We start from the raw sequence: 22,377 nt of genomic DNA on the forward strand, positions 1-22,377 counted from the left end.
TGATGCTCTTCTTGCTCTGACTTCCTGGCAAATAATCTTTCAGCATGAAGCTCAAGAGTCATCTCTTCTAGGAGGTTTTCCTGACTTCTTGCTTAGGAACAAGGAAAAGAGGTCCATACCAATGAAGTCAGATGTGTCAGCCAGATCCAGACCTGCTGGAAGCCAGACTTGCATTTTGTTTTCTCTTTAGAACTGGTAATAAGAAGGCAGCCCTTCATTATAGTGAGTCATCCACCTTCAGTGGGTGTCCAGTTGCCCAAGTTTGAATAAGCCAGTGTTGCTACTGTCCCCTGGTTTTATTTTAATATCTGTGATGACTAAAGATAGAGAGCATCTTTGGATCATTTGAGCCATATGTTAGACTCCACATATAAATGATATCATATGGTCTGTCTTTCTCTTTCTGACTTACTTCATTCAGTATGAGAGTCTCTGTTTCCCTCCATGTTGCTGCAGATGGCATTATTTTGTCCCTTGTTTATTGCTAGTAGTAGCCCATTGTGTATATGTACCACATCTTCCTAATTCATTCATCCATCCATCAATGGGCATTTAGGTGGTTTCCATGTCTTGGCTATTATGAATAGTGCTGCAATGAACATATGGGTGCATGTATCTTTTTCAATGAAAGTTTTGTCTGGATATGTGCTACTATCATATGGTAGTTCTGTATTTTGTTTTTGAGGTACTTCCCTGCTGTTTCCCCATAGTGGTTGTACCAATTTACATTCCCATCAATGGTGTAACAGGGTTCCCTTTTCTCCCCATGCTCGCCAGCACTTACTGTTTATAGACTTTTTGATGATGGCCACTCTGACCAGTGTAGGGTGGTACCTCATAGTAGTTTTGATTTGCATTTCTCTAATAATTAGTGATGTTAAGCATTTTTTCATATGCCTGCTAGTTATCTGTATGTCTTCTTTGGTGAAATGTCTCTTTAGGTTTTCTGCCCATTTTTCAATTGGGTCTTTTGTTGTTGTTGTTGAGTTGTATGACTTGTATGTATATTTTGGAGATTAAACCTTTGTCAGTTGAGTCATATGCAAAAGCTTTCTCCCATTCTGAGGGTTGTCTTTTCATTTTTTTAATGGTTTCCTTTACTATGCAAAAGCTTTCAAATTTAATTTTTATTTTTTAATACTTTTATGAAGGTATAGTCAATTTACAGTGTTGGGCCAATTTCTGCTGTAGAGCAAAATGACTCAGTGATATACACACACACACACACATTCTTTCAACTAATTTTTTAATATTGACTTTTGGGAGTTCCCTGGTGGCTTAGCAGGTTAAGGATCTGGCATTGTCACTGCTAAGGCTGCTGCTGAAGAGCAGGTTTGATCCCTGACCCAGGAACTTCCACCTGGCATGAGCACAGCAAACAAAATAAAAAGTTAAGATAGCTGGCATCAGAGAGTTACCATTAAGATTGTGCTTATTCTGTATTCATTAAAGATTGCCTTTATCACATCAAGGAATTTTATTCCTAGTTTGCTAAAAGTTTTTGTTGTAGTAGTATGCTGAACTTTATCACATGACTTTTAAAATCTATTCATTTTTTACTTAGAGCATTCTATTTCTCCCACTTATTGGAGAAACTTTATTTTCTCCATTGTAGGTTCTTGCCTCTTGCCATAGATTAGTTGACCAAAGGTGTGTGGGTTTATTTCTCATCTTTCTATCATTTTCCATTAAGCTGTATTTCTGTTTTGATAACTGTATCTTAGCATTGTAGTATAGTCTGAAGTCAGGGAGCCTGATTCCTCTAGCTCCATTCTTCTTTCTCAGGATTGCTTTGGCTATCTGGGGTCTTTTGTGTTTCCATACCAAAGTTTAAATTTTTTGTCCCAGTTCTGTGAAAAATGCCATTGGTTATTTGATAGGGATTGCATTGAGTTTGTAGATTGCCTTGGGTAGTATAGTCATTTTGACAATACTGATTCTTCTAGTCCAGGAGCATGACATATCTTTCCATCTGTTTGTGTCTTCTTCTGTTTCTTTTATTCATATCTTACAGTTTTCATAGTACAAGTTTTTGGCTCCTTAGTAGGTTTATTCCTAGGTATTTTATTCTTTCTGATGTGATGGTAGTTGGGATTGTTTCCTTAATTTTTCTTTCTGATCTTTTGCTAGTGTACAGAAATGCAAGAGATTTCTGTGCATTAATGTTGTAGCCTGCAACTTTGCCAGATTCATTGATGAGCTCCACCAATTTTCATGTGGCATCTTGAGGATATTCTATGTCTAGTATCATGTCATCTGCAAAGAGTTTTAGTTTTACTTCTTTTCCAACTTGGATTTCTTTTTCCTTGATTGCCATGGCTAGGACATCCAAAACTATGTTGAATAACAGTGGTGAAGGTGGACATCCCTGTTTCATCCTGATCTTAGAGGATATGCTTTCAGCTTTTCACCATTGAGTCAAATGTTAGCTGTGAGTTTGTCATAGATGGCCTTTATTATATTGAGGTAGTTTTCCTCTGTGCCCACTTTCTGGAGAATTTTTTATCATAAATGTTTAGTTATTTTATCAAAAGCTTTTTTGTCTATCTATTGAGATGATCATATTGTTTTTATTGTTCATTGCCAGTGTGGTGTATCACACTGATTTGCAGATATCGAAAAATCCTTGAATCCCCAGGGTAAATCCCACTTGATCATAGTGTGCAATGTTTTTCATGTATTGTTGGATTATGTTTGCCAGTATTTTGTTGAGTTTTGTGTCTCATGTTCATCACTGATACTGGCCTGGATAATTTTTTTTTTATATCTTTGGTCTGGTAGCAGGGCAATAGTGTCATCAAAGAGTGAGTTTGTGAGTGTTCCTTTTATTTTTTTAACTCAGGGAATGTTATTACATAATTGTAAAACCATCATCACAACCCAACCTTACATTGCTATCCCAGACACCCAGCATCTCCCTTCCCACCTAACCCGTCTCCTTTGGTAACCATAGCTTTTTCAAACTCTGAGTCAGTTTCTGTACTGCAGATTAGTTCATTGTATCCCTTTTTTAGATTCCACATATAAGTGATAGCATATGATGTTTGTGTCTCACTAACTTCACTTGACATGATTTCCAGGTCCATCCATGTTGCCACACATACCATTATTTCAATCCTTTTTATGGGATATTCCATTGTGCATATGCACCACATCTTCTTTATCCACTCCTCTGTTGATGGACATTTAGGTTGCTTCCATGTCTTGGCTATTGTAAACAGTGCTTCAGTGGACATTGGTGTTCATGTATCATTTTGAGTCATGGTTGTTTGGCTAGGTGCCCAGGAATGGGATTCCTGGATCAAATGGTAATTATATTTACAGTTTTTTCAGGAATCTACATCCTGTCTCCATAGTGGTTGCACCAAATTACATTAATATCAACAGTGTAAAAGGGATTCCTTTTCTCCACACCCTCTCCAGCACTTACTCTTTGTAGACTTTTTGATGATGACCATTCTGGCTGGTGTCAGGTGGTACCTCATAGTGGTTCTGATTTGCATTTCTGTAATAGTGAGTGATTTTGAACATCTTTTCATGGTTTTTTGGGGGGCCATCTCAATGTCTTCTTTGGAGAATTGTCTGTTTAGATCTTCTGTCCATTTTTTGATGGAGATGTTTTTTTTGGGGGGGTATTGAGCTTCAGTAGGTGTTTATATATTTTGGAGATTCAGTCCAAACGACTTGTCAGTTGCTTTATTTGAAAATATTTTGTGCCATTCTATGGGCTGCCTTTTTGTTTTGTTTAGGGTTTCCTTTGCGGTGCAAAACCTTTTAAGTTTAATTAGGTCCCATTTGTTTATTTCTGTTTATATTGTCATTATTCTAGGAGGTGGGTCTGAGAAAATATTGCTGTGGTTTTTGTCAGAGAGTGTTTGGTCTATGTTTTCCTCTAAGGTTCTTATATTTAGGTCTTAAATCCATTTTGAGTTTATTTTTGTGTAGAGTGTTAGGGTGTGATCTAATTTCATTCTATTACATGGAGCTGTCCAGCTCTCCTAGTACCCTTTATGGAAGGGCTTGTCTTTTCTCCATTGTATATTCTTGCCTCCTTTGTCATAGATTAGTTGACCATGGGTGTGTGGATTTAATTCTGGGTTTTCTTTCCTGTTCCACTGATCTATATTCCTGTTTTTGTGCTGTCACAAAACTGTTTTGTTGGATGTAACTTTGTAGTATAGTCTGAAAACAGGGAGCCTGATTCCTCCAGCTCCAGTTTTCTTTCTCAGATGGCTTTGGCTATTCTGGGTCTTTTTTGCTTCCAAACAAACTTGAAAATATTTTGTTCTAGTTCTGTGACTAATGTCCTCGATAGTTTGATAGGGATTGCCTTGAATCTGTAGATTGCCTTTGGTAGTATAATCATTTTTGACAGTGTTGATTCTTCCAATCCAAGACCATGGTCTATGTTTCCATCTGTTTATGTCATCTTTGTTTTCTTTCATTGGTGTCTTACAGTTTCAGAGTACAGATCTTTTGTCTCTACAGGTAGGTTTATTCCTATGTATTTTATTCGTTTTGATGCAGTGAGAAGTGGAATCATTTCCCTAATTTTCTTTCTGATCTTTCATTGTTAGTATATAGAAATGTGGTAGATTTCTGTGTATTAATTTTGCTTTTTTATAGCTAACATTTGTTATTTCACTATAGTTGATTTACAGCATTCTGTCAATTTCTGCTGTACAGCAAAGTAACCCAGTCATACATATATGTACATTATTTTTCTCACATTATCCTCCATCAAAAGTAATTAGATATAGCTCCCCGTGCTATATAACATGATCTCGTTGCTTATCCATTTCAATTGCTATAGTTTGCATCTACTAACCTCAACCTCCCAGTCTCTCTCTCTCCCCTTCCCTCTTGGCAACCACAAGTCTGTTCTCCATGTCCATGAGTTTGTTTCTTTTCTGTAGATAGGTGCATTTGTACCATATATTAGTTTCTGGATGTGAGATATCAGATGGTATTTGTCTTTCTCTTTCTGGTAAACTTGGATGTGAGATATCAGATGGTATTTGTCTTTCTCTTTCTGGTAAACTTCACTCAGTATGAAAGCTCTAGTTCCATCCATATTGTTGCAGATGGCATTACATTGTTCCTTTTTGTGGCTGAGTAGTTCTGTGTATTAAGTTTGTATCTTGCAATTTTGCCAAATTCATTGATGAACTCCAACAATTTTCTGGTCGCATCTTTAGTATTTTCTGGATATAGTATCATGTCATCTACAAACAGTGATAGTTTTACTCCTTCCTCTTGAATTTGGATTTCCTTTATTTCTTTTTCTGTTCCTATTGCCATGGCTGGGACTTCCAAAACTATGTTGAATAGTAGTGGTGGGAGTGGACATCCTTGTCTTGGGAAATTCAAATTTATTAGTGGGTAAGTTAAAAAAAAAAAAACCCAACAGATCAGTGTAACAGTTTGATAATTGTTTTAATGGAATTAAATCCAAAGTTCCAAAGGAGAACACAGGAGGGTCTGTCATTTGCAATTTACCCTTCACACAGTGATCAGTTTTTGTGCTAATACAGGTCTGATCACATTTCCCCCTTCTTAAAAACCTTTAATCTTCCAATATCAAGTATTTAATGTAGAAACACTTATCCATCTACTGTGATCTTACTTCACCCAATTCTGTAGCCTTATCTCCCCTCACGTCTCCACTTACCATGTATTCCAATAGCTAACCTCCTATAGTGACATCTCTTTAAGTTTGACAAACTTTGCTAGTATTGCTTCCTCCTTGAAATAGCTGTTTTCCTCATTTTTTTAGGGCTGAACCCATGGCATATAGAAGTTCCCAGGCTAGGGACAATTCGGAGCTGAGGCTGCCAGCCTACACCACAGGCATGGCAACACCAGATTCAAGCTGCATCTGTGCCACAGCTTCCGGCAATGCTGGATCCTTAACCCACTGAGCAGGGCCAGGGATCAAACCCGAATTCTCATGGGTACTGGTCAGGTTCGTTACCACTGAGCCACAATGGGAACTCCTTCCTCCTTTTTTTAACTTTTCAAAATTATAATCATCTTTAATGATCCAGTTCAAATGCCAGCTCCTCTAAAAAGCCAGCCAAAACTTCTACTGAGCTCTACTTTTCTCTCTCTTTTTTTATTACAATTTTCTTTTTCCTGACATGCCCGCTTCCTCATTAAATTATAAGCTACTTAAGAATAGGGGCCATATCCTATTCATTCTGTATTCCATTAGGTTTCAAATAAAGTTGCTGTAGGAACTGATAACTTACAGCCATGCTGGATCCTTGTTCACTGGTTCCCAAACAATCACATTAAAAAAAAGGAAGTATATGCAAGTGTGTTTTATATATAGTGTATGTGAACATACACATCTATACCCTAAACTTCATCCCTGTTTTTCCTATTTCCCTGTGGCCCACTGATAAGTCTCCACAGACCATCACTGTGCGGTTTGCCGTGTGCACTGACAGTCTTGGATCACAGTTTGCCCACTTCCATATACTATCCCACAACTATTTTGTTTACACATGACACTGGGCAGAGTAGACAACAACTCTTTGACCCCATTATATTAATTCAGAAACAGGAATCACTTCCCTGTATCCATAAACCTAATATGTATAACAAGAAATTTAAATTCAGATCTGCCTGACTCTAAAATTTACCTTCTTTCCATGATATTATACTGCTCCTCAATAAAGCCAAACTAGTCTTGCCTCTCAATGATTCTCCAGTTACTCCGAATTCCAAATCTAATTTAGAGACTGGATATCCACCCAGCACTCCCCCAGGGTTAAAAATTGTGTACCTTTTTCTGGCATCCATGCACTAGCATAAGTGAACTACTTACTATGAATGAATGTCTCCAAAATGCACGTTTAAGCCTAGATCCCCAATGTAATGGTATTTAGAGGTGGATCTTTGGGAGGTCATTAGATGATGGGGGTGGAATCCTTGTGAATGGGATTAGTACCCTTCTAAGAAGGAATGAGATAATTGTTCTCAGTCATATAAGGATACAGTAGTCCACAAGCCACAGAGTGGACCCTCATCAGACACTAGCTATGCCAAGTACCTTTATCCTAAGTTTCCCAGTCTCCAGAACTCTGAGAAATCAATGCTTATTGTTTTAAGCCACCTAGTCTATGGTATTTTTGTTTTAACAGACCCAAGTAAGACAACTACTCATAACAACACTTCCTCTAAATCTCATAATCCTTAAGGTGGTATCTAGCAAAGCCATGCAAAGTAGAAGAAATATACATTAATCATAAATCTGGAAGAAATCTTGTCATAGCTAGTAATTAAAAAAAAAGAAAATGTGCTAATAGTAGTTAAGTTTTTTTTATTTATTAAATCATGGTGCTATAAAAATGATCTAAGGAATACTTAAATATGAGACTAATGGATTTTTTGGGTTTGTTTTTGTCTTTTTCTAGCACCGCACCCAAGGCATATTGAGGTTCCCAGACTAGGGGTCTAATCGGAGCTGCAACTGCCAGCCTAGGCCACAGCCACAGCCATGCCAGATCTGAGCCTCGTCTACAACCTACACCATAGCTCACCACAACCGCCAGATCCTTAACCCACTGAGCAAGGCCAGGGATCGAACCTGAAACCTCATGGTTCCTAGTCAGATTCTTTAACCCCTGAGCCACAATGGGAACTCTTGAGGCTAATGGATTTTGAAAAAACAAATGAACTCAAGATATAAAATCATAAACCAAAATACATATTGTTATAATTATATCCTGACTTCTGATTACATGTGATAACACACACAAGAAAAGGATAAAGGGTCATTAGAAAATTACTCTTTTGTAAAGTAGCCATAATAATGGTTGTAAAACAGAGGTCAACATAAAATAATGTACTTGTGGTTTATTTTTTTTCCTCTAGTAATATGACAAACCAGCTCTTAATGCTATGAAATATTTGGTTCTACATATTAAGGATTTTAGATCTCCCTTCTCCCTGCATGAATTAATATATACCAACCATGAGGAAAACCTCATTTTGTTCAAACATTAAGTTCATTCCACTTTTATCAACTCTTGATCTGGACAAGTATTAAAACATATTTAAGGATGAACAGATGCTTAATAATAACTTATCATAGGTTTGGAAATAAAAATCATTATGATTTAACTTAAAAGTATCAAACAACCATATGAAACCTACATTATATAGGTTATAGTAGGTATAAATATATCTCACATTGTGATTTTTTATCTTATTTTCCCTTAATAAGGATAATTTATTTCTAAACTCCTTTAAAATTTTCTAATACACTAGAAATGTTTATACATTTTTCTCAATGTTGTTGTATCTTATTTTACAAAAAGTTTTGTCTATCAAACAAATGATTAGTGTTATAAGAATTAGATAACAACTTGATTATAGTGAATGGAAATCCAGACTTATTCAATCATAGAAGTACAGTTGTATATTTTAACTTCAAAAAATTTGAGCATGTATAAATTTTTCTTTGTTGCACCTCATCTGTGTGAATTATTATATTACTACTTTCAATGCACAATTTTTCTTCCCATAAAAAGAAAACAAATATCACTACCTTTTACTCTCTCCTTGGAGTGCTTCAATTTGCTTTTTCTTCTGTTCAGTCAGTTGCTTTAACTCATTTATCTTACCCTGAAGTTGTTGTTCTTCTTTTTCCTTTTGTTTTAAACTATTCTGGGCCTGCATCAGTTGTCCCTGTATTGAATTGCGCTCCAATTTCAACTGATGAGAAGTCTAAAAGAAAATAAAATCTGTTTAGCATTCTTTTATCCATTCAATCTACTTCAAGCTAAGTACTACTCTAAGTAGAAACTACTGGGTCTGATGGCCGTAAATAATCCACTAGTAAACCACAAAAGAAAAATCCGGGTGCTCACAGAACTTTCATAACTGACACTATTCACTATTAGATGGCATGCTGAATTAATCTTCAATATTTGTTTAATCCTCCTTTCCTTTTTAACTTACATATTCGGATAGAGCTTGGAAATGGGCTATTCCTTTACATCATAACAAAGGGAAAATCAACATTAATCTCTAGATTGCTGAAATGTCTACTGCTTTTCAAGGATATTCAAATGCTACCTGAGCCTGTCAGCCACAATCAGAAAGGAGAGCTTCATATTAACTGCAATAAAACCAAAATAATTTGTGGCAAATATATTTAGTATTTGATGAAACTAAACTATACCATACACAATTTTGTCATTTAGAGATCTGAGGAATATTTTGTTAATACCTTGTTTTTACAGTCTACTAGGATATGTTTCTGTTCAAAATTAGACATCATATAGAAGCTAAGAGAGGTTCCTCTGTGGCCAAGGTGAACTACACATTCTCCGACCTTTGTAGCTAAGGTCATGTTTCATGTTTTATGCATATTTCACTATGAACATAATTTGAGCAATTTGACCGTATTCTGAGTACCTTTTGAAAAAATTTCAGTGCTTCAGCTTATCTCCAACACAAAGGGAAATATTTTTGTGCAAAGCAGGAATCAGGTAGTATAACAATAATGATTAACAAGTACCATTGCTTGTGATAACCAATGACAAAGTAATAGCTAACATTTGACCATTTCTTTTGTTAAGCTGGTTTTCTAAGCACTTTGAAATATATTAACCAATTTATTTCTCAAAATAATTCTATAGTGAACATTCTCTTATTAGCCTTATCTTCTGCTGAGAAAACTGCAGCACAGAGAGATCAAGTTGTCAGCCTAAGACAAGGCAAGACAGCACAGCTATTAAGTGGCACAACCAGGATATAAATCTGGACAATCTGGATTCAGAACTTAGACACTAAACCACCATAATTTTGCCAGTTACATGTTGGCATCTAAAACACAGGTGTCTTCTTTCAATCAACAACCAGAACACAACACTACAGATTTGTCAGGACCAGGTTTCACTGCTTTATCAAATCAGATCTCTAGAAAGCTACATGCCTGGACTCTGGCTGCTGGAGGTATGTCTTCAGAAAAAATAGCAACATATTATTATACTCGCTTAATGTATATTATACTCTTGCTTCTTTTGATGGAGAACAACAGAAGTATTAACCACAGAAAATCTTTCTCTTTTTTTTTTTTGTCTTTTTAGGGCCACATTTGTGGCACATGGAGATTCCCAGGCTAGGGGTCAAATTGGAGCTGTAAATGCCTGTCTCCACCACAGCTACAGCAACAGCAGATCCAAGCTGTATCTGCAACCTACACCACAGCTCACGGCAATGCCGGATCCTTAACCCACTAAGCAAGGCCAGGGATCAAACCTGCATCCTCATAGATACTAGTCGGGTTTGTTAACCATTGAGCAATGAAAGGAACTCCAAAAAAATCTCTTAATTGTTAAACAACCATTATCAAATATATTAATATCAGTGTCCATGAAATTGCCCTTAAAATTTCATTTCTATGGAAAGCCTATCAAGACTTTGTTTTTATCCATAGTAGTGTTCCTTAATCTAGATTATCTGATTATAACTCTATAGTTAGATTACTCAATTTTCCATCTTTAATTAATTATTTTATTTTAGGCCTTTTATCAAAAACTAGGTTAAATCTTTTTAGTAGTGGGTAGAACACAAATGAAATAAACCTTCTTTTGACCTAATTATCACTGAAAATATTTTGAAAATATAAATACATTATGCTATAACATCTTTTGTTACAGAAAAAGAAAATCTTACCTCCTCCTCCTTTTCAAGTGATTTTTTCAGTTCATTCTGTTCCTTATGTGTACATTCTATCTGTACTTGAAGGTGATGCTTTAAATCTTTGCAGGTTTTCTCCTAAAAAAATGGAAACTATATTATGCTGAAAATATCTGTAGTAAAATAAGACTTTTGGTTTACAAGCTTATAAGGTCCTTGGAAGGAAATAAACCAGAATTGCTGATCATTGAAGATGGGACAAAAATCATCCCATTTCATTAATAAAAACAGGCAAGTATTATAGCAGTAAGGAAGGAGGGACAGGAAAAGGCTAAGTGTTTCAATCATCAACCAAGAGTCACAATAAATAATTTAGATAGTATTTGGACAAGATTTTAGAAAACTTTGGTTTGGAAACCACATTTTTTGTCACAGAATTAATTAAATTAACTAACTTATGTGGTTGTGGATATGGTTTGGTTTTTTTGATCACATGTGTGGTGTGCAAAAGTTCTCTGGCCAGAGCTCAAACCCATGCACACCACGGCAATGACCCAAGCCACAGCAATGACAATGCTGGATCCTTAACTCCCTGAGCCACCAGGTAATTCCAAATTAGGCTATTTTAAACGTAGAATAATAGGCTTCAAAAAAAAGCAAGGAAATTCTTAAAAAGAAAGTGTTGAAACGATAAATAAAAATAATCACATATACTTTAAGAAGGAATATGTACAGATAGATGTTTTCTCCAAACAGAAAGGAACATAAAAGTAGCATGAAAATCTTTTTTTTTAGGAGTTTCCATTGTGGCTTGGCAGAAATGAATCCAACTAGTAACCATGAGGGTACGGGTTTGATCCCTGGCCTTTGCCTCACTCAGTGGGTTAAGGATCTGGCATTGCCATGAGCTGTCGTGTAGGTCACAGATGCGGCTCAGATCCCACATTGCTGTGGCTGTGGTGTAGGCCTGCAGCTGTGGCTCCAATTCAATCCCTACTGTGGGAACTTCCACATGCCATGGGTGTGGCCCTATAAAGCAAAAAAGAAAATGTCAAATATGAATTAGGCAGAAGAATCAGTACATTTTAAATATATCACTTCTGCTTAAAAAAAGTAAATATAAACAACTAACCATATCTAATATAGCAGCTTTCCCCTTCTGACTTTCCTCTTCAAATTCACTTTTGGAGTTCTTCAAAGAATCAGAAACTTTTGATAATTCCTCTTTTGCTGCAGAAAGCTCTGTTACTAGAGTTTCTTTCTCCATCTGCACTTTGTGTAGTTCTGTCGCTGCTGCTTGAATTTTGTTATTCAATTCTTTCTGCTGCATTTTTGCATTTTGACTTAAATTTTCTATTTTCTTGTTTAAGGATTTTTTTTTCTTCTTCTTGCTTGGTAAGCACTTGCTTAATATTTTCAAGTGCTTCAGATTTCTTCTGTAGATCCAACTTTGTACTGGATACTCTATTTAAGAAACAATTTAGTAATGCATAATTTATCACCTCTAATTTACCATTCAAAATAAATTATTAATTTTTTAAACTTTTTTGTATCCTTAAGAAGTAAAAATAATAATTTAATGTATAAAGCCAATACCACCTCACACCAGTCAGAATGGCCATCATTAGGAAGTCTACAAATAGCAAAGGCTGGAGAGGGTGTGGAGAAAAGGGCACCTTCCTACACTCTTGGTGAGAATGTAAATTGGTACAACCACCATGGAGGTTCAATAATATGGAGATTCCTCAGAAAACTAAATACAGAACTACCATATGACCCAGCAGTCCTATTCCTGGCCATATATCGAGACAAAACTTTCATTCAAAAAGATAAATGCACTCCCATGTTCACTGCAGCACTATTCACGATAGCCATGACATGGAAACAACTTAAATGTCCATCTACAGATTAATGGATTAAGAAGATATGGTACATATATACAATGGAATACTATTCAGCCATAAAAATGAATGAAATAATGCCATTTGTAGCAACACGTATGGAACTAGAGATTCTCATACCAAGTGAAATTAAGAAAAAAGAGGAAGACAAATACCATATTTCATTTAAATGCAGAATCTGAAATATGGCACAGCAGTTCCCACTGTGGCACAATGGAATTGGTAGGATGCAGGTTCAATCCTTGGCCCGGCGCAGTGGGTTAAAGGATCCAGCATTGGTGCAGCTGAGGCATAGGTCTCAGCTGCAGCTTAAATCTCATCTCTGGCCCAGGAACTCACTGGGCAGCCCCCTCCCCCTCAAAATATGGCACAAAATGAACCTATCTACAAAAGAGTAACAGACTCCCAGACTTACAGATTTGTGGTTGCCAGGGGGAAATGGGACAGACTGGGAGTTTGAGGTTAGTAGAAGCAAACTATTACATTTAGAATGGATAAGCAATGAGGTCCTATTGTATAACACAGGGAACTATATCAAGTCTCAGGGAACTATATCTTGGAAGATAATATAAGAAAAGTAATATATATATATGTGTGTGTGTATGTGTGTGTGTGTATATATATATATATATATATGTATATGACTGGATCAATTTTCTGTACAGCAGAAATTGGTACAACATAAATTAACTGTAATTTTTTTTAAAAAAAGCTAAAAAATTTAGTCAAAAAATAATAAAAGCACACAACCAAAAAAATGCCTTAGAACATCTGATCTGACTATTTAACAGATAAAGAAGATTTACCTCAAGTAAATAAATTAGTGGTAAAGTCAAGACCATCTAAGCCCCTGACTTAATCCCCAAAGAAAACTGTGCATAGAGCAAACCTAGCCTATGACAGCCAGAAAAGTTTTCCCTGTACTCTAAAGAACCTATTAGCCCCTGAGCATACAGAAATTTGCCTCTTTCCTTGAAAACATAAAACTCATTATATGTTTGAAATGACTTAAACTTCAAAACACATAAGGTAAGTAGGAAAAAAAGGAAAAAAAAATAGAAGAGTATCTCATTTCAGATAGAGGAAGGACAAAAGATTTATTGTAATCTTAGAACCCAGCAGATTATGTAAGAGATTTGTTATTATTTGCCCCTTAAAAAATGCTTTCTGTAGCTAAATCAGTAAAAAAATTGTAAGAATAAGGAAATGAACATACTGCTGTAAGAGTTAAAGACTTCTCTTTTCATAAAATGAATACAATTATGTTTATATGCATCAAAGGAAAAGCACATACTAAAGATCAACAAGTTTCTAAAGAGAAAATAAAACCAGATGCAAAGTAGTATTTCTAGAATGTATCCTATTTCTAGCGTATTTTACCATCAATGTACTTACTATAAATTGAACAATACGTTAAAGAGAGGTTATTAAAAGATATATCAGCCACATAATTGAAGTTAGGTATTAATACAATACCAGAGCTGCACATATACCTTGAAATTTTCTAACTTTTAGTCCCAGAAACTTACTTTTACTTTCTAAAAAGTAGCTAGAAAAGTGAAGTACATTCATAGGATCCTGTACCGCACTGATTTTTAAAGGTCTAAACAGAAAAGTCATTGTACTAATTATTACTTTACCATTTTAATATAGTTAAAATCCATGTCAAGCAACCTTAAAATTAGGACTTGATATATTTATTCACTATGCTATTTAACTTTCCCACAAATAATTATTGTAAAATTATAGGACTATGTGAATCAAAGAAAGCAATAGAAATAAAGGCTTTCATAGTGACTCTAAAACTTAGTGGGTTTTTTTAAAGTCACTTAGTCATAAAAAAAAAACGAAACACATCAAAATGAAAAAAACACCATACATCATCTGGGAAACCTTAACACTCCTTTCTCAGAAACTGATAGAAATGACCAGAGGGGAAAAAACGGCAAGGATATGCAAGATTAGAACAATATTATCAACTACCTCAACCTAACTGATATTTATAGAATACTTTACCCAACAACACATATTTGTACCCATGGAAAATTAACCAAGATAAACCATATACTGGGCCCTAAACAAAACAGTTTGAAAAGTCTGAGTATGTTCTCTGACCTCAGTGGAATTAAATGAGAAACCAGTAACAGTAAGATATCTACAAGAATCCCAAATATTTGAAAAGTAAACAAAATACTTCTAAGTAACCATGATCAAAGAAGAAATCACAAAAGATATTTGAAAATATATGAAACTGCAGAGGAATGAAAATATAAGATGGAAGTTGGTGGGCTTGAATAGCATCAGTGGCCCTTGAGAAAGCGGGGCCCTGTGCCCTGTTATGTGGGCTGAGCCTTTCAACCAAGGTTGAGGGTTTAGTCAAACTCTAGATATGTTTACCTAGCTTGCCTTTCTTAGGTAGTACTCTAGAAAGGCAGGACCCAACATAGGAAATGTTCGCATAAAGTATAAAGGGAAAAAAAAAAAAAAAACCTTAGTAGAAGTGGAAAGAACCACTGATCCCGTAAGTGTCCTTGGGAAAGAACAAGAAGCAACTCAGAGGTCACCTTCAAAGACACATGACTGGCTTCCAGAGGTGACAACCAAGTTAGTGGGTGATACAAAGGGTCAGATGTACTCTCCAAACCTCAGCACTGGAAACTATGATGTTGTCAGTGAGAAGAAATGCCATTTGCACCTGTATATCCTCAAATTCACAGTATCAGGACCCAATGTACTAGATATGAGAACAAAAACATTTTGTCATCCCTCCCAAAACAAGGATGCAACCATGAAGGCGTAAAACAACTTAATTATTGATGGGTTTTATTTCATTTCTCTGAAAGGTAACTTTCCCACGCACCCAACTTCCATCTTTACTCCTGAGAGTCAAAAATCTTCATCCTCTTGCCACAGATCAAGTCCGTCAACACAGTCGGAATGGAATATTTGGCATTTAAAGCAAAGTCTGCTGAAATGCGACTGGTAACAAGCCCTCCTATTTAACCATATTATATGGATTTATTTTTATTCACATTAATATAAGCAGTTAATAGAATCAAATACATCCTTAAAGATGTGATGAGAAAACTGAAATCTTAAAAATATGTTAATTCTTAGTTTACAATGCTCTCCTTAAGTCATTAAGCTTATGTTTCTTTCTCCATTTCAAGTTGTTTACTCAATTCTGTAGCTCTAAGCTCTAAATCTGTGTTCAGTTGTCTTTGCTGTTGTACATCCTGCAAAGCTTGCTCCTTGCTTGCTTTAACTTCAAGTGAATCAGCTTCCAATTTCTATTGAAGAAATATAGTAACAACTTTAATGTCAATAATTATCTAACACTTTTGTTTACATTCAAACCGGTGTTGACATAACACACAAAAATAACAAAAATATCTGTTATAATAAAAAATACACTCTGAAGCTTTCACTGAATAAAGCAGCCATTTATCATGGAATATTTCAGAAACCTAGTAGCAGGCTTCATATAGGAGAAGCAGTCACTGAGTTTTTAATTTTCAAAATTAACTCTAAGAGAAAAACTTAAAATAATTATATTTGTTACCTGAGTAAAATTTATTAACTAAAGTCCGAAAAACCTAAGTAACAGGTTCACACATGGGCCCACTTAAAATATGTAATCCTGGGAGTTCCCGGCGTGGCGCAGTGGTTAACGAATCCGACTAGGAACCATGAGGTTGCGGGTTCAGTCCCTGCCCTTGCTCAGTGGGTTAAGGATCCGGCATTGCCATGAGCTGTGGTGTAGGTTGCAGACGCGGCTCGGATCCCGCGTTGCTGTGGCTCTGGTGTAGGCCAGTGGCTACAGCTCCGATTCGACCCCTAGCCTGGGAACCTCCATATGCCGCAGGAGCAGCCCAAAGAAATAGCAAAAAGACAAAAAAAATGTAATCCTTTATAATCACAGTTAATAATACTGACATAATTAGAACTACTCACAACTAAAACACAGTTGTCATGTCATCCTTCTCATTAACACCTATTGACCCTAAACATAAAACCAATTAAACTTCTGATTTTGCTTCTTTAATCTCTTCGTCTAGAGATCATTGTTCTTCACAGTGTGATTTTTGTCTCATTCATGTAGATATAACTGTGGGTACTTTCACAAATTCACAAAAGTCAGGAGTTCCCTAGTGGCTCAGCAGATTAAGGATCCGGCATTGTCACTGCTGCAGCTCAGGTTGCTGCAGTGGTGCAAGTTTGACCCCTGGCTGAGGAACTTCCACATTCCAAAGGTGAAGCCAAAAAAAAAAAAAATTCAAACTGTTAAGTACATAGTTCAAAAATCTATAATCAAGGCATTTTCTTGTATAGCAGCAAAAATTTTGTGCCCTAAATATTTTATAAGCCAATCTAGGTACCTGTAGTTCTTACTCAATGCTTATATTTGACACTCAATGTAACTATGTTAATTCTATGTAACAGATGGAATACGTCCTAAAACAATGATTAGAAAAAATATCTAATATCCAATGTTGTGATAGGTTACAACAAATATTATTGGTTCTAAATAACTATTTTTAAAAGATACTTAAATAGACTTCTCATGAGATGCCTTCATCTAAAAAATTAGTTTTTTGTTTTTTTCAACCATGATGTCGAGTAATTTGTCATGCCATGTTATTGGCCATAAAGAAAATAAAAAAGGAATTCACAGAAGATCTGAAAATGTAATTTCCTTCTTCCACGTTATACTGATGTGGATGTGGATGTATACAAATTCAAAGCCCATGATTCTACAGCTGTACAGAAGTGCTTTATCTGACAGTGAAGGTATAACTTATATATACAGTAACTTGAGAAAATTTTAACTTATAGCAGTTTTAATTTAAAGGACAAGGGACTCAGGTCAAATCCTTCTCTCATATGTGTAGCCATTTCATCTCTTTAGCTCCAAACTTTCATCTGGAGTTGTATTAAAGAAAGAAGTTTACCACAGTGTAAATTATAATAAATTTAAATAATATTAAATTAGAAACAAAACCCAAAGAGTATAACTGTAAAGTTTAAAATAGGAAGAAATATGCCATCCCTGAGTATTATACTGGAATAAAGAGGGAAAGAGACAGGAATGATATAGCAAAACAATAAGTTCCTCATAATTACAGAGTAGATCCCTGGTTGGCTGTCTCTCTGAAATATTTACACATACCATGGAACCAGTATATATGTTAACTGCTATTTGCAAAAGCCCTCCTTTAACAAAGAAGATAAAGTAAGATGGAATTCAAAAATCAAACAAGAAAAATTACAGGTAATTTTTTTTGGTTCCCAGGCTAGGGGTCAAATCAGAGCTGTAGCCGACACCTAGCAATGTCACAGCCTACAGCAACATCAAATCCAAGCCAAATCTGCAACCTACACCACAGCTCATGGCAACGCCAGATCCTTAACCCACTGAGCAAGGCCACGGATTGAACCTGAAACTTCATAGTTCCTAGTTGGATTCATTTCTGCTGCGCCACGATGGGAACTCCATTTTATTTATTTATTTATTTATTTGGTCTCTTTTCTATTTCTTGGGCAGCTCCCACAGCATATGGAGGTTCCCAGGCTAGGGGTCTGATCGGAGCTGTAGCTGCTGGCCTACGCCAGAGCCACAGCAACGTGGGATCCGAGCCGCATCTGCGACCTACACCACGACTCATGGCAATGCCGAATCCTTAACCCACTGAGCAAGGGCAGGGACCAAACCCGCAACCTCATGGTTCCTCGTCGGGTTCGTTAACCCCTGCGCCATGATGAGAACTCTTTTTTTTTTTTTAATTTTTAAAACTTTTACATCACAGCATAACCTTTGTTTGAAAGTTTGAAATCTTAAGATTCCATCTGGGTCATCAATTAATTACATTGCTACAGGAACAGAAAATATGGTTAAATTCAGTTTCTTTTGTACAAACCTTAATTTGACCTTCTAATTCTTCAGTTTTCTGTTCTAAAGAGAGATGTTTCTCTTTATATTCTTTAAGATGACTTTTCACCTGACTGCAATGTTCTTGCTTATCCTGAAAATTTGTAGTGACCTGAGCCAGTTGAGTAGTGACTTTATTTAACTCCTATAGAAAAGTAAAATTAAAGATAACTTTGGTAAGGTTTACTTTACTCTAGCTCCCAAATGATTGGTTAAAGTAAAATAGAAAATTCTAATTTTATTTAAGAAACTACTTTGAGTAAGACAATAGATAAGTCTATCAAAGGTTAAATTTACCCACCAATATAAAGGACCTGAACTGAGGTTATACATAGCCTGAGATACTAAGTTTACATACCTAACAGCTCAATTAACTTTCTCAAGGAAGAGTTACTTTACGAGCCAAAAGATACAGTAGAATATTAAATAAGCTAACAGTAAAATAACACTTTTATAACTAAATATTATCAATGTTCAAGGCAGCATTTTTTAATAATTTATTAATTATAATGATAACATAATGCTCATTTGGAATACCTCGTTGCACAGGAAAAAAAAAACAAACAAAAAAATTACTAGGAAATCCACTACCCACAGATAATCACTATTAATAGTTTGCTAACTTTCTTTCTAGTCTTTTCTGTATGTTAGCTTCTATTTTCTGATTTGTATGTTTAAAATAACAGATCTTGCTTTACATAGTGTTTTACTGTAACCTTTGTTTTTCCATAACAATGCATCGTGAACCTGACGTTACTTTCTAAAATATCATTATACATCACTACATACATTTCCGTTTTATTGATATAGACCATTTTTTAGCCAAAGTCTTATTTTACAGTCTTAGGTTGCTACAAAACTTTCTGCAGAGATGCAAAGTATGATTATTCCTTAGGGTAAAGAACTAAAGGTGAGCTAAAGAAGAAGAAAAATCCTAAAGTTCTTAAAATAAATATACTACCAACCAGCTTCCCCTACTGCTATCAAAAGGTTAAACTAATGTATACTACCACAAGCAGTGCATGAAAGTGGCTTGTACTATACCATATCAACCCTTCCGGTGTTACATACACACATTTTACATTGGTAAGGGCATATTTTATTTTTATCTTAATTTGCAACTGATTCTTAATGAACTTGAGGGTTTGCTAATTTAGGTTTGATTGTATCCTTTTGTAGGTTCACTTATTTCTTATGTGAAAGTGCTTTAAACATCAAAAATATTAACCCTTCATCAGACATACTTCTGAAAATGTTTTACTCTTTTAGCTACTTGCTGTAGAATTTTGTTAGTAGTAATATTTTCAGCAGGAAAGTTTTAAACTTTTCCGTGGTTATTCTTATGAATACATTTTCCACTATAGCTTTTGACACTGATTATTGAGCTTAGAAAATACTTTCCAGATGTCTTTGGCAATAATGTCAGTAAAAAGCAATTTGAAGATCAACATCATATAGGGCTACAATGTGCGTAAAAGAAAAAAAAGACCAATGGGTGTGGTCTCTCTCTCTCTTCTTGCTTACACACACACAGAAACACACACACACACACGCAGGTTGAGTGTTTATAGAGGTCTGAAATGATATGTATCAAAATTTAAAGTAAACATGCAATCTAAGAGCTTAGGGTAAATATAGAAAATGGTTCTGTTAACTTGATATACTACTATGTTGTTAAAAAAAAGTTGGGACTGACAACCAGTATTATTTCTTAAGAAGTAAATTTTTTAAATTCCTACCTGGTGAAAGGAAAGAAACATCTACCAGCATTTTGACCTTGACCCTAAAGTAAGAAGCTTTTATTCTGTGGAACTACTGAGAAGATTAACTTATGCATCCCTTCCTGGCCCACTTACTCCTACCCCCAAGAAAAGAGAGTAACTTTAATTACTGAGATGGAACACACAATGCTCTTTTCCTGCTTCCAGGTAGGAAACATACCTGGATCATAGCTCGATTACCTACTAAAAACAGGTGTGGAAGTCTAGCTTTCTTTCCCAATCATTGGCCCTTAGGAGTAAATATTTTAGCTTTGTGCCAAGGTCTAATTAATGGGAGAAATACACTATTGAAAAGCCCAACCGCAGCTGCACACAAAGACAAAGACAACATTTTTATCTCCATCTGTCTGACTCCTGCATCGACCACTCAACTGGTTCTGAACTCAGGGAGAAAATTAAGGAGAATAAGTCAATTATATTATATAAAACAGTATCATTTTTACACATTTTCAGTTATTTTATCTACCAAAACATTAGGTTATGGTAAAAAATCGTATCAAGTTCCCTTACCTGCTGTTTATCTTGTAATGCATTTTGAGCTGTGTCCAAATGATTTTGAAGATCTGCTCTTTGAGCAGTTTTTGCTGCTTCTGCTGATAGTAATAATTCAGTTTTGGCTTTAATCTGTAACAAAATTTACACAGCATTTAGTTTATATTTAATTCTTGATTTCCCCCTTGCCTGAGTGCACATGACTTCTGTCACTAAATAATTTAAAAACTTAAATCTTTTGTCAGAAAACATAAAGATTCAGACATTAAGAAAATAAATATGTGATAATTCCCCAAAGAAGGATGAGTAAGGGAAAAGATTCCTAATATTTGGATAAAAGATAAAAATAAATCCCTGTATAACACCAAAGCACTCTTCCCTCTCCACTGGGCATCCACATACTGAATTATCTGATACTCATCCAACAAATTATATTTTTTGAAAAATGAAATGGGTATCCTCTTTTTTTCCAAATTTGAATAACTTATTGTGTTATTTCTGATTTTCAATGGAATTATTCTTCTAAAAAAATTTAAGTGTTAGCAATGTTTCTAGTAACTTTCTTTACTACAGTATAGAGTAAGAAACCAATGATGAGAATGGAGAAAGAAATATATCTTAATTCCCACTCCTCGATGGACTCACTGAGCAAGATTTCCATATTGGCTTCTGAAAGAAAATATGCTAATATACATAATGGTATCATATAAGGGCTTTTTTAATCAAAACGTTAAAATTTAAAAGTCAAATTCAAAATAATTCAAAGAAATGTAACAGAGACCTAATGGTATAATATCAAATTGCTTTAAACTTCAAAAACAACAAAAAGGGATTCATGAAAACAGAGAAAAGTGAAAAGACTTGGTGGTTTCAAGAGCAGAGAAGAGGAAGGGGGGAGGGAGAGAATGAGAAAGAGAGAGAGGCAAACAGAAAAGCTCAACAAACTTTCAAAATAGAACCTTCATTTAATTCCTATTCTTAATTGTTTTTCCATTAATAAGTAAGGCAGGAGAGCAGGGTAGGGAGGGGGGAGAAACAGTTCAAAATGTGATCCTAAAACATGCTTTTTTCATACAAACTTCATATTAAGTCGCATAATTCAATATTACCTGTATGTCAAGCTGGGAGACCTTCTCCTTTCTTTCACTTAATTGACTATTTAATTCATTGATGCTGGCTTCTAGGGAGAGGACACAGTCTTGTGCAGCTCTAAGAAGCGCCTTCTGCTCTTGCACCTGGTCATGCAAATTCTCCTGGGCCTTTAGTTGAGTTACCTACCATATAAGCAACACTCTAATTATAAAGGTCATGAATGATAGAAGAAGAACTAAGAAACCCAAATTTAAGCACCATGAGAATGTTAAATTACTCTGACAGATTATCTCAACTTTTTTTTTTTGAGAAAAACTGTTCCCATCTTTCCAAAAATAAACAAACATGGATCATTTGATAGTTCTATATTTAGTTTCCTGAGGACCCTCCATACTGTTGTTCATTCCATAGTGGTTGTAGTGATTGACATTCCCACTGACAGTATAGGAGGGGACCCTTTTCTCTACATGTGTTGTTTGTAGAATTATTAATGATGGCCATTCTCACTGGTGTGAGGTAGTACCTC

The 22,377-nt window shown here is 35.4% G+C and overlaps 1 protein-coding gene across 1 annotated transcript in view; it reads right to left on the reverse strand.

The window, feature by feature from the left end:
- LOC125119155 (early endosome antigen 1-like) overlaps positions 1 to 22,377 on the reverse strand; it is a 62,234-nt gene that overhangs the window by 35,360 nt on the left and 4,497 nt on the right. Inside the window, 8 exon segments of the mRNA XM_047766007.1 lie at positions 8,558 to 8,736; positions 10,693 to 10,794; positions 11,789 to 12,013; positions 12,015 to 12,120; positions 15,708 to 15,847; positions 18,476 to 18,631; positions 20,778 to 20,891; positions 21,869 to 22,033. Coding sequence (XP_047621963.1) covers positions 8,558 to 8,736; positions 10,693 to 10,794; positions 11,789 to 12,013; positions 12,015 to 12,120; positions 15,708 to 15,847; positions 18,476 to 18,631; positions 20,778 to 20,891; positions 21,869 to 22,033 — 1,187 coding nt within the window.

This window comes from Phacochoerus africanus, unplaced genomic scaffold (genome assembly GCF_016906955.1).
Source record: "Phacochoerus africanus isolate WHEZ1 unplaced genomic scaffold, ROS_Pafr_v1 Scaffold_16, whole genome shotgun sequence".
Classification (NCBI taxonomy): domain Eukaryota; kingdom Metazoa; phylum Chordata; class Mammalia; order Artiodactyla; family Suidae; genus Phacochoerus; species Phacochoerus africanus.